The sequence below is a fragment of the Capra hircus genome, chromosome 17 (genome assembly GCF_001704415.2).
Source record: "Capra hircus breed San Clemente chromosome 17, ASM170441v1, whole genome shotgun sequence".
In the NCBI taxonomy this organism is placed as follows: Eukaryota; Metazoa; Chordata; class Mammalia; order Artiodactyla; family Bovidae; genus Capra; species Capra hircus.
In genome coordinates, this window is record NC_030824.1 from 57,458,761 (window position 1) to 57,471,238 (window position 12,478).

Sequence of the window (12,478 nt, forward strand, 5' to 3'; positions counted from 1 at the left end):
TAATGTTTATTATTTATTTATTTGAAGTGTAGTTGATTCACAATATTATATTAGTTTCACATATACAGCAAAGTGATTCAGTTATATATTAATGTATGTATTATACATTTGAATATCCTATATTATACAGGAAATGTGTACTTCTAAAAATTTAAGGCCCAACAAGTATTAAACCTGTAGGTTATAATCGGAGAGTTTAATATAGCTACAGTCTTTTCTGATGTATCATTTTTATTCATTTTGTTTGGTTTTGGTTTTGTTCTGGCCACACCTCTCTGCTTGTGGGATCTGAGTTCTCTACCAGGTATGAACCTGGGACTCCGGCAGTGAAAGTGCAGAGTTCTCACCACTGGACAATTAGGGAATTCCCTATTCATTTGTAAGTCCGTGATTGTCCTTGTAGTTTTTATCAAAACTTTTGTTAATTTATTTTCGGGTACCCTAAATAAAACATAAGAGCTTTCTCTAAAAGTGCTGCCAACATCGCTATACATTTGCTTCTTCAGAAAGGTGCTTAATGCTAGGATTCTGTTTTTAAAAAGAGTTTATACTTTTTGTAGCTTTAGTATTTTGTCATTATTTCAAATAGATGTCCCACACAATTTAGTTTTATTGAAGCATTCTTTTTTTCTTTTACAGAAGATATTTTGGAGAACTGAACTCTGGAGTATGACAGATATTATTATTAATAGTACTTGACCCATATTGAGCCAAATAGTCCTTAGTATCCAAGCCATTCCCTGATAGGATATTAGATTCCTTGGGCAGCATATATTAAAGGTTCTGCAGCAACTAATTGCTGCCTGGATAGCATAAAAGGAACAAGTCAATCCACTCTCTAATGTGCCATCCTGTATCAGATATCACAGTTCAGATGGGAAGTTGGTTCCATTCACAATTTAAAGTTTAAAATAAACTTATAAAGTTTAAAATAAAGTATAAAATAAATCATGTACACCCAGATGTAAGTTATTGTGATCATAACAGTTTTTACCTATATAACTGAATATGTGTATACTTTCTTCCCCATCGGCATAAGATGTCAAAAGAATATTAGGACATGGAATAAGAAGCAGCTGGAAAGCTGTAAATTCTAGAAAATAACCACTTCTGGTATCTTGCCTCCATGCAGGTCATTACTTAAACCCAGTGTGACTGATTTATTTTGTTTATGCTTGAAAAGAGTGGGGAAGAGAATCGTTGAAGAGGGTACTGTGACTTTGAGGTAGCTAGTCTCCATCTCGAATATCTTTTATCCTCTCATTTGTGCTTTTCTCGTCTCTTTTTGCATTTGCTACCATCAGAAGATAAAATGTACAACCTTAAATGTACATTTGACGTGGCCCAATTGCTACATACCAGAAATTATATACCCCATAAAACACTTCCTCAAAGCTCTGACTTACTGGGGTATCTCCTAGCAATTCTCCAACTTCATATGAAGCAGGACAGACCTCTTTGTCAGAGTGTGGTCTAGGCAAGCATGGGTCCTGCAAGCATTTGAAAACTGTAAATACTTTTTTAAAGCGCTGAAACAGAGGGTAAATACAATTAAGCATAGCAGAGGCCTTAAGGAGACAAGACAGTGCCGCGAAGTGCATTCATTATCAGGAAACTCAGAGGGAGTAAGTTACAGACAGACTTATTTAAAAGAAAAGCCAAATCTGGAAAAATAGAGGCAGTTTTAAAGAAAAGGGGAGAATTAGTACTCTAAGTGACAGATCCTCAGTATATTGTGGTTTCATGCTCAGAGAACAGTGAAAGTGAGAAGGGCCAGAAGAGTGAGTAATAAAATGGCACAAGATATTTTATGAAAAGGTCAACTTCCAAAATAAAATTTGTACAACAGGAAGACTACCAAATCATTCCAAGTATAACTTAGACTTCTTCGATAGAGTTGACCATGAACTCCTTCCTAGAAAGAGGATGAGTGGTCCCCAACCTTCTGGGTGCCAGGGACTGGTTTCCTGGAAGACAGTTTTTCCATGGACAGGGTGGGTGGATGGTTTCTGGATAATTCAAGTTCATTACATTTATTGTGCACTTTATTTCTATTTTTATTACATCAGCTCTACCTCAGATTATCAGGCATTAGATCCCAGAGCTAAGGAAACTCTCAGGTTTTTTCTGGAATGTTTTCTGACACCAAATGACAGAGGTTTTGTTTTGTTTTGCTTTGTTTTTTGGCTTGGGGGTGTTTTTTCTCACATCAACCAATTCTCCAGCACTCACTGGGTGTTCAACAATTCATTTCTGACACTAACTATCCAGAATGCACCCAGACCCCACAGATTGAGGGTTCAATCCTATAAGACTGCCTCCCCTACAGACATCAGCTATACATGGGTCCCCACACTACCCACATTTCTGCCCAGCTGACTACATATTCGGGGGTTCCCGTGAGCCCCGCCCTCCCCAGGCTCAGTGACTCATAGAGCAACTTATAGAACTCAGGAAATGGCTTTACTTACTATTACAGGTTTGTTGGACTTCCCCGGTGGCTCAGATGGTAAAGAATCTGCCTGCAGTGGGGAGGCCTGAGTTTGATCCCTGGGTTGGGAAGATCCCCTAGAGAAGGAAATGGCTACCCACTCTAGTATTCCAGCCTGGAGAATTGATGAACAGAGGAGCCTGGCAGGCTATAAGACCCACGGAGTCGAAAACAATCAGACACGACTGAGTGACTAATACTTTAACTTTTCACCACAAGTTTGTTATAAAAGCTGTAACTCAGAGCAGTTAGTTACAAGGGAGCGTAGGATAAGGTGTAGAAGTTAGGGGGACATAGAGCTCCCATGCCTTCTCCAGGGGCACCACCCTCTAGTACCTCAATATGTTGACCCACCTGGGAGCTCTCCAGACTCCACCACTTAAGGGTTTATGGAGGCTTCATTGATTGATGAAATCATGACTGTTGGTGATTGAACTCAACCACCAGTCCCTCTCCTCTCCGGGGAGGTTGGTGGGTGGGACTGAAAGTTCTAATCCCCCAATTACACCTTTTGGCTCCTCTGGCTACCAGTCTCCATCCTGAAGCTATCTATTGTTGTGATTGCTGTGTAGTTGTTCAGTTGTGTCTGACTCTTTACAACCCCATGGACTGTAGCCTGTCCGGCTCCTCTGTCCATGAGATTTCCCAGCCAAGAAAACTGGAGTGGGTTGCCATTTCCTTCTCCAGGGGATTTTCCTGACCCAGGGATCGAACCCACGTCTCCTGCATTGCAGGTGGATTCTTTATTACTGAGTCACCAGGGAAGTCCTGAACCTATGGGGGCTAGGGGAAATACCAAAAGTCACTTTGTTAGCATAAACTCAGGTAAGGCTGATGAAGAATAAAAGATGCTCCTATCACACAGGAAATTCCATTGGTTTTAAGAACTCTGTGCCAAGAAACAGGGCCAAAAACTCAAGTATATTTTCCATTGTATTATACAACAGCCCACATCATGCTGTGCCATAACATCATGCAGTCCCTCCCATAAACCCTCTGGGTTCTTCAGGAGATTGACTCCTCTTCTGAGACCAAATTAGACTTTGGGAACTATTGAAAAGCAATGCTTCTCATCTTTTCCAGGGGTTGTGGAGAAATGAATACAGTGCTTTTCAAAACTTACCAACAAGCCAAAATAAAGTTTTAGTGAGATTGAGGTCGTCTAGTGCTTGGAAATGGTTTGCCTACATTGATTTTGCCTTCTTTGCATCCTGTGGTTAACACAGGAGTTCTGCTCTTGACTGAGTTCATCTATGCCCACATATAGGTGGTCTCCACTTTCTCCTTCATTCTGAAAAGTGCTTTCCCTTCACTTTGAAGGGTGTTGGTTGTTCTTGTGATACTGACAGCTCAGAGAGAGTGCTTGCTGTGAAAGTGCTCTCCTTAGGTCGTTGCTGTTGTTTTTGTTCAGCCCCTAAGTCACGTCTTAACTTTTGCGAACCTGTGAACTGCAGCATGCCAGGCTCTCAGTCTCTTGCTATCTCCCGGAGATTGCCCAAGTTCATGTCCATTGAATTGGTATGCTATGTAGCCATCTCATCCTCTGTCATCCCTTTGTCCTCCTGCCTTCAATCTTTCCCTGCATCAGGGTCTTTCCCAATGAGCTGGGTCTTCACATTAGGTGGCTAAAGTACTGGAGTTTCAGTTTCAGCATCAGTCCTTCCAATGAGTATTCAGGGTTGATTTCCTTTATGATCCACTGGTTTGATCTCCTTGTTGTCCAAGGGACTCTCAAGAGTCTTCTCCAGCACCAGGAATCTCCTTAGATATTTCAATATGAATGTATTGGTGAGCTTCATTAGTCCTATCTTTCAGGGCACAGCCAAGATGGCTCAAGTTATCAGTGCTTAAGATCCTTTTTAAAAAATAGATTAAAATAGCCACGTATTAGGCAGAAAATGCCCTTCCCCAACAGATGTTAGTGAGTGAAAGTCACTCGGTTATGTCTGACTCTTTGCAACGCCATGGACTATAGCCCACCAGGTTCCTCTGTCCATGGAATTCTCCAGGCAAGAATACTGGAGTGGGTAGCCATTCCCTTCTCTAGGAGATCTTCCCAAACTGGGGATCAGACCTGGGGCTCCTGCATTGCAGGCCATTTCTTTATCATCTGAACCACCGGGAAAGCTTACCCCCAAAGATTTCCTCATCCTAATTGGCAAAGGGGAATTGAGGTTGCGGTGGAATTAAGATTATACTGAGTTATCTGGGTGGGCTCCGTGTCATCACAAATTCTTAAAAGTAGAGAGGGCAGCAGAGGAGGTCAGAGTGGTGAGATATGAGAATTCAACCCTGCTGTTATTGACTTTGAAGATGGGAGGAAGGCAGCATCATCCAAGGAATGCCAGGGGGCTTCTAGAAGTTGGGACAGGAAATGAATTCTCCTCTAAGAGCTTCTAGAAAGGACCATGGTTCTGAAAACACAATTCTTTAGCCCAGTGAGACCTGGGTTGGATTCTAACTTACTAATTTTAAGATAATACATTTGTATTGTTTTGAGCCGCTAAGTTTATGCTGACTTTTTACAGCAGTAATAGAAACCTGGTATTGTATTTGAATGAACAATTCTCAAATAAACCTGTTTGTCATTTCTGAATAGCAAAAGGTTCCAATCTAAGAAGCACAGGCTTGCACGGGGAGGGGCTCACATTGGTCTCCAAATTCTCTTGTTCCTTTCCTGATAATGTGCCTTTAAAACATAGACATTAATGGCAATTAATAAAGGAAATGTGTGACTTGACTTTTAATAAAAGTATATATTTTATAGAGAATTCTAAGTGCCACCAGTCTATTCTTATGTTAATTCCTAGAAACTTCTTCATTACTAAGAGAGCAAAAGTTCTACCAGAGGTCTTCATTCATACATGTTTTTCTGGGTAACAGATGTAAGATAAATTTAGAAGATGTTTTACTATTTGTAGACACTCTGCCTAATCTTCATGTAATTTATCTGTCATAAAACCAAGGTTTTTTCTTTTTTTTTTTTTACCATGTTTGAGAGTGGAGAAACCTTAGTGAAAATATGCTGATTAAACTTTGTGTCAGAAGTTACCCAGAATAGCTATTTACTCTCTTTAATGGTTGGTTTGGGGTCATGCATATTTCTAATAGTGTAGCATTACTGCCCTGCATCGCAAATTAGCATCATAAAGAAGTTATAGGGGAAATAACAACTGAAAACTTTGTTACCTACTTCCTTGGATAAGCACCTGGAAGACAGGAATTGGTTCTTGTTGATTATCTTACCCCTGGTGCCAAATATAATGCCTAACACGCAGTAGACATTCAATAAATATTTGCTGGGTGAGTGTTAAATGCGCTTTTGTTTGACAAGATAGTAATAGGGAGTGCCTTATTTACTTTACATTTCTTTGCTTTCTCTATACCGTAGGGCTGTTCTATGGATCACTGACCTTGAAGCCAGTCACTTGCCAAAGGGTCACTAAGGAAACTATGCAAAATGAGAAATGATGCTTCCACCTCAGTGCAGCCCAGCCCTGTTTCCTAAAATATGCAAGTCAATTGCCAAATAGAAAATATTAAGGCCAATTTTAAAGTAGGCAGAAATCAGAAAAAAGTTAACATTAGCCACATTGAAATATGAAAACATTCAAATGTTTTCTTTAAAATATCACAATGAAAGGCTATGCCCCACAATTTCTAGTAAAAAAGTACAATGTGCTTCCTGTTAGAATCATCTCATGATTCCCTGTCTTTTTCAACAGCTGCTTCATTTTCTTCAAAGAGAAATGTTTGTAGTTATTTGGTTAGAACTTTGATGTGTTCACCAGGTAAGAGTTTATCTCAAAACTGTAGGACTAGATCTCATCTCGTACTTACATGAAAGTCATCAATACGCTTTGCTTACGGGCTTTGTCTCTTTTCTGCTGACCCTGTGAAATTGTTCCTGAGAGCTGGACGATGATTATAATGGTAGTTAACTTCTTAACAAAAGCTCCTAAAGAGGGTTTTATGATGCACCCTGAAACATGGGTTGATCTCAAGTTTTCAAAATGTATAGGGACATTATATTCAAATCATGCAAGTACCTGCTTTTGAGGGGCCCTTGGTGCTTGGTGGAGAGGCTGTCCAGAAGTTGATGGGGTATTGAGAGGCCTGAGCACAGGGAAGAAAGGGGCTTATGGTAGCCTATAATAATATTCTGTTGAAGCTTCAGTCAGTAAACTTGGGGGAGAAAAAAAAGCATTATCCAAATAGAGGAAACTCTTAAGTGTTGTAAACTACATTTTGCCAGTTTAGTTCAGGCAGTGATGGTCACTGCCAGCAGCAGACACACGCACAAAGCATTTGGTATTAGTAATAAAGTACAAAGTATAATGTGAATATTTGGACACATTACTCTTTCTCACATCACTTAGGGTAAACATTTTGGACATTAAGTTAGCAGTTTTCACAAGTATGATGTTAGAAGTCAGTGTCATTTGGAAAGGTGTGGCTCTCTGTACCGCGGAGCTTCCGTTTGCCATCTAGGACTGTGTTTTGTCTTCCTTTTAAGGCAACTTGATTGAACTAATTAATCACTAGAGGTTCATTCGCCCCAAATGCTCAATAGGAACAGTGCAATAATTTGATATTTCTGGGAGGAGTGCTTGATTTTCATTCCATAAAACTACACATAATGAAGAGAAAGAATGGGAAAGAGTAAAAAGACATTAACATAAGGGCTTTTTGATGAGCCTGCAAGAGCTGGGCCATTTTTTTGATCCTGGCGCCAGGGGCCAACACTCAGGCTCTCAGGCGGCAATGCGCTGATGAAGACTGGTGGAAGCAACCACAGAAGGTCTGGAAGCCTCAAAAATCTGATGGTGGTTCTGGCATTATAGCCTCTGACCCTGGTCCAAAGTTAAAACTTCAGTGCCCAATCGACATACTTCTCTATTCTTATGATTTGTAACATGCTTTAAATGGACAGCATACTTCTGCAGGCTAATTCAAGCTAAATGTGAGCCTACCAATACTTCAAAATCCCAACAGGAGTCAAATATCCTTCCTTCCCAATCTTTGAATTGTGTTATATGATATAATTTAAAAAGCTAGTTTTGAGAGACACCCTAGGATATTTACATAGTATACTAAATTTTTTCATCACTATAATTATGAAAGTGAGTATTTCTCTGAAATGATTGAGTGATTAGTCCTGTTTGTAAACCACCCAGAACACTTCTTTGCACCTGGAAACTGACTTTAGAAAAGTGAAATCATGTGTAATTATTGTGTGTGTGCTAATGCTAAGTCGCTTCAGTCTTGTCCAAATCTATGCGACCCTATGGACTGTAGCCCGCCAGGCTCCCCTGCCCATGGCATTCTCCAGGCAAGAATACTGGAGTGGGTTGCCATGCCCTCATCCAGGGATCTTCCTGACCCAGGGATCAAACCTGCGTCTCTTGTTTCCTGCATTGGCGGGAGAGTTCTTTACCACTAGCACCACCTAAACAAATGTAAATCCTATAACCAGAAAAATTCAGGGCATTTTCAAAATGACTTTCTTGATTTATTTACTTGTCATTCAGATGTCTCATTCTGTCTCCATATTTGGCCCTTTAATAAAAGTCAGTGATGTCCCCCCAACTCCAAATTCATTCGTGAGATACGTCAATCTCTAAGGTAAACAACTGTTTCTATCACTTGTGGATTTATTTAAATCTCTTTTCCCATCTCTCTCTCTACAGTGCATGAATTCTATACCTAATTCCCAAAAAGCAACCAACACAGTTTTAAACCATGTTGCTAGCCAGTTCAAATTGTCTTTCAGATGATTTGATTAAAGACTACAAAAGAACTGCTTTCAACAAAACCTTCTTCTAGTGGAACACAAACATTTGTGAAGTGGGCATACAGTACTTAACCTGCATTCACTGCTTTAGAGGAGGATGTATCTGCAAGAGGAATTAATTACAAACTACATCCCACCCCTAGGCCTCCTTCTTCAGCCATCAGGGAGGTTTAGATGTGCAGTGGTTTTTCTATAATTAAGTATTAGTTACACATCCCTGTTTTCAACATATCATATGAAAGGTAAGAGCTATCTGTTTAATCAAGATGTAAGAAGAAAGATGAGTCAATATTAAAATCATCATAAGATAATCCAAAAAAAACAGGCTCATTCATAAAGTCATAAAGACTTACCCTTCAGTGAGATAGTTCTCATTGTTAAAATTAATCATATTGTGATATGCAAATGAAGAGGCTGGCTTTTTGGACATTTGAATAATAACTTGGTAGTTCTGGGATATTTGCACCCACTGTATTACTTACACACACTTAAAGTTTGGATGTTTCCGTTTTGGATGGCATACATATGAAAGCAGTTTTTCCCTAATCCAGGAAATAAACAGTGTTTATTAAAAGTAAACTTTTATGCCTAGATCTTGAAATTCACAAATCCATGTAGCTTACAAACTACAAACAGTATCATATATTTCTAGTAACACAAGCTATTCTGGGGAACAAAGGTAGGAGAATGATGGAGTATAACCCAGTGAAGAAACCGCAGTATTAGAGACTGGTTTTGCTTCTCTGACACATCTAAGGAGTAACTTACAGCTTTTCACCCAAAGAGATGTGCTGTTTAATGAAATAGCATGGATAAGGTGATGTCCTAAGGGCAGTTTCAGTCACATTTTTCGCCATTGTACATAACTCGGCAGACTACAGACGAAGTGCTCACTGGCTTACCATGATGTGAACTTAAAGTATCTGAACTCGATAATTTTAGACACTTTGATTTCATTATAGAAATTCCTAGACTACTTTTGGGATAAAGCAAATGCTGAGACCATATTGAGTTTCATTAAGCTGAATTAGCAGAAAATAAAGATAAAATGCCTTTCTATTTAAGCACACGATGATGTTTTAATTGTTACAGCATTTGGCATGCCTAATGTATACAATTCTTGACATACATATAATAACAAAAGAAAGTTGTTTGGGATTTTTCTTTTATTTCCTAGTGTCCCCTTTCCTTTCTAGGATTTTTCCCACCCCCACCTCAGCCCTGGCTTTTAGCTCTCCTCTCATTTCTCCATATTTTCTATAAAGAAAAAAACTCAAGGCAGCGAAAGGATCTATGTAAAAATACCTCATTTCTAGGCCAAGGCTGCTTATTACCTAGCTATGACGAACAGACCACCGTGGTTGTGACAACTGATGTAGATGCCTCCAGGGTGAAACAAAGGTTTACCTATTACACAAGCAATTTAACTGTTTTCTAAATAGATTGCCAAGACAGTGGGAGTTGGCAGCCCGCACTGTGTTTTAGGTTTGGGAGACTTGGATTAGAAGTGACTGCTGATTATGAACCTTTTTATTTGTCTTCTGTGAACTACAAGCAACCTAGTAACCCAGCAAAGAATTCTTCACAGCACTTAAACTTGTCTTCCTAGCTTCCCCAGATTACATACACAAATCACTTGACTAAAGTCGTGTAAGGGTCTTGTGCGTAGATAACCACACAAGACAATTGTCTTGTTTCTAACCCTTAAAGAGTTCTGCAAAGTGAAATGTTTTATAATCTTTTTTTGTGTGTGCAGTAGGCAAGGAAGGAAAGAAAAGAGTTTGGACAAAGATTATCCAGGAAGAAGAAAGGGACTCTTTTGGGGGTTCCAGTTTAAACACAATAAAGAACATAATTAACTTCACAATTCTTTGTGTTTTTCATTTGACTGCAGGGAGGAGATGAAAGAGGACTGCTAAGCCTTGCATTCCATCCCAATTACAAGAAAAATGGAAAGCTATATGTGTCTTATACCACCAACCAAGAACGGTGGGCTATGGGGCCTCATGATCATATTCTTAGAGTTGTGGAATACACAGTATCCAGGTATCATTAAAAGATGGTTGATACTATTTATCTCACTGTGTCTTTATAATGTTTTGTTTAGAAGTTACAAATAATTTACCATCAGGTGGCAATAATTAAACCTCAGTCTCCATCTGGCTGAACATCCCGATTGTGTCTTTAAGGAAAATTGCAGAAAATGGTAGCTTTGGCATTTTCCACAATTCTCTTTCCTCTCAAATGCCACTTGGGAAACCTAGAAACTAACGTAACTTTTCAGTGATTTTTATTAGCTTCACCTTCAGTATGTTTGCTTATTTACATGTGCTTCCCTACTTGTGTCCTGTTTACTTTCTGTGGGTTCACCTGACACGTTTCACACTCATGATTTGTTTCATCCCCACCACGTAGGAAAAACCCCCATCAAGTTGATTTACGAACAGCCAGAGTATTTCTTGAAGTCGCCGAACTCCACAGAAAGCACCTGGGAGGACAGCTGCTCTTCGGTCCTGACGGCTTTCTGTACATCATCCTCGGTGATGGGATGATCACATTGGATGATATGGAAGAAATGGATGGATTAAGGTAAAAAACAAAACAGAAAAACAGGTGTCCCTTGATGGTAAAGTGTTTTAAGTGAATTAAAAACTGAATTAGATCACCTTGGTTATCTTCTTTAACTGTTATTATCAGTATCTGCATTTATTTATAACATGAAGAGGAATTCAATAAATCTGCTGATGTAGTATTTCTGAAAGTCGCTCTTCTGAGATGTCCTAACACCAGTTCCTCCCGTGGGGGTTGTACAGCAGCTACCTTCCACACTACCTAATGGACTGACGTTGTTCAGTGGAACTTCTCAGAGGACGTTAAACACATGGATTGGAAAAAAAGAAAACATTTTAGAGGATGGATGCCGAAGGCAGTACCCCACCGATGCCACACCCTTCCATCACTGTCGAGCTGTGTGTGTCTCGGTGCTGCTCTGAAACAAAACAGTCTCTGGTTTCATTTCCCACAGTGTGAAATTTGGAACGTTAATAATTTTTTCTCACATGAGGAGAGGTAGTTTTTATTTTTATTTTTTTAGCCATAGAGCAACCTCCCTGCATTTAGTGTAGGTGAAATATGTAACAAGAACAGAAAGCCCTTACGCGGTCCTCTGATTCCTCAGCGACTTCACAGGTTCCGTGCTCCGGCTGGACGTGGATACTGACATGTGCCACGCACCGTACTCCATACCCAGGAGCAACCCGCACTTCAACAGCACCAACCAGCCCCCTGAAGTGTTTGCTCACGGCCTCCATGATCCAGGCAGGTGAGAATACAAGCCTCTTCTCTCTCCTGCCTTACCGCAGAGCAGGGATTCACAAAGAGGAGGAAAGAGAGTTTGCAGGCACGGAGCAGAGTCTCAGCCAACGCTGTGCCGCTAAGGTCACACTGGTTCATTGTCACCCAGTATTTTGTCCTCTTTTCTTCCATTAGTAGGCAGACTAGACACGGCAAAGGACAAATTCAAAGAGAAAAATCACCGTAACATTTTGGAGGTTCTTATTAAATAAACACTGGTAGGCTGGTGTCCTGATTAAGACTTCAAACTGAACACTTCAGACAACTAATAAACCTTTGTCTCTTCTTGTTCAGTCGCTAAGTTGTATCTGACTCTTTGCAACCCCATAGACTGTAGCACGCCAGGCTCCCCTGTCCTTCAGGATCTCCCAGAGTTTGCTCACTTTCCTGCCCATTGAGTCAGTAATGCTGTCTAACCATCTCATCCTCTACTGTCCTTTTATGCTTGCTTGGTTGTTTAGTCATGCTCGACTCTTTGCAACCCCCTGGACTGTAGCCTGCCAGGCTCCTCTGTCCGTGGGGATTCTCCCTGTAAGAATACTGAAGTGGGTTGCCATGCCTCCTCCAGGGGATCTTCCCAACCCAGGGATTGAACCTAGGTCTTAAACACTTCTAAATGTTAATTTCCTTATACAGTAAATAAGGATGGTAATATCTACCTTGCAAGGATGCTGTACTGATTAAATACAAATCTTGTAAGTGAAGCACTAGCGTGTCTGACACACCTGATAGATTTTAAATAAATTATGGTTCTTATTATCATGCTGCTGCTAAGTCACTTCAGTGGTGTCCGACTCTGTGCGACCCCATAGACAGCAGCCCACCAGGCTCCCCGGTCC

General features: G+C 40.2%; 1 protein-coding gene across 1 annotated transcript in view; it reads left to right on the forward strand.

Annotated features, from left to right (window-relative positions):
* The window catches only part of HHIP (hedgehog interacting protein), a 116,450-nt gene that overhangs the window by 58,735 nt on the left and 45,237 nt on the right, over window positions 1-12,478 (forward strand). Inside the window, exons 5-7 of the mRNA XM_005691213.2 lie at window positions 10,180-10,331; window positions 10,701-10,874; window positions 11,464-11,607. Of these exons, the coding sequence (XP_005691270.2) occupies window positions 10,180-10,331; window positions 10,701-10,874; window positions 11,464-11,607 (470 nt within the window). The remainder of the gene's footprint in view (window positions 1-10,179; window positions 10,332-10,700; window positions 10,875-11,463; window positions 11,608-12,478) is intronic.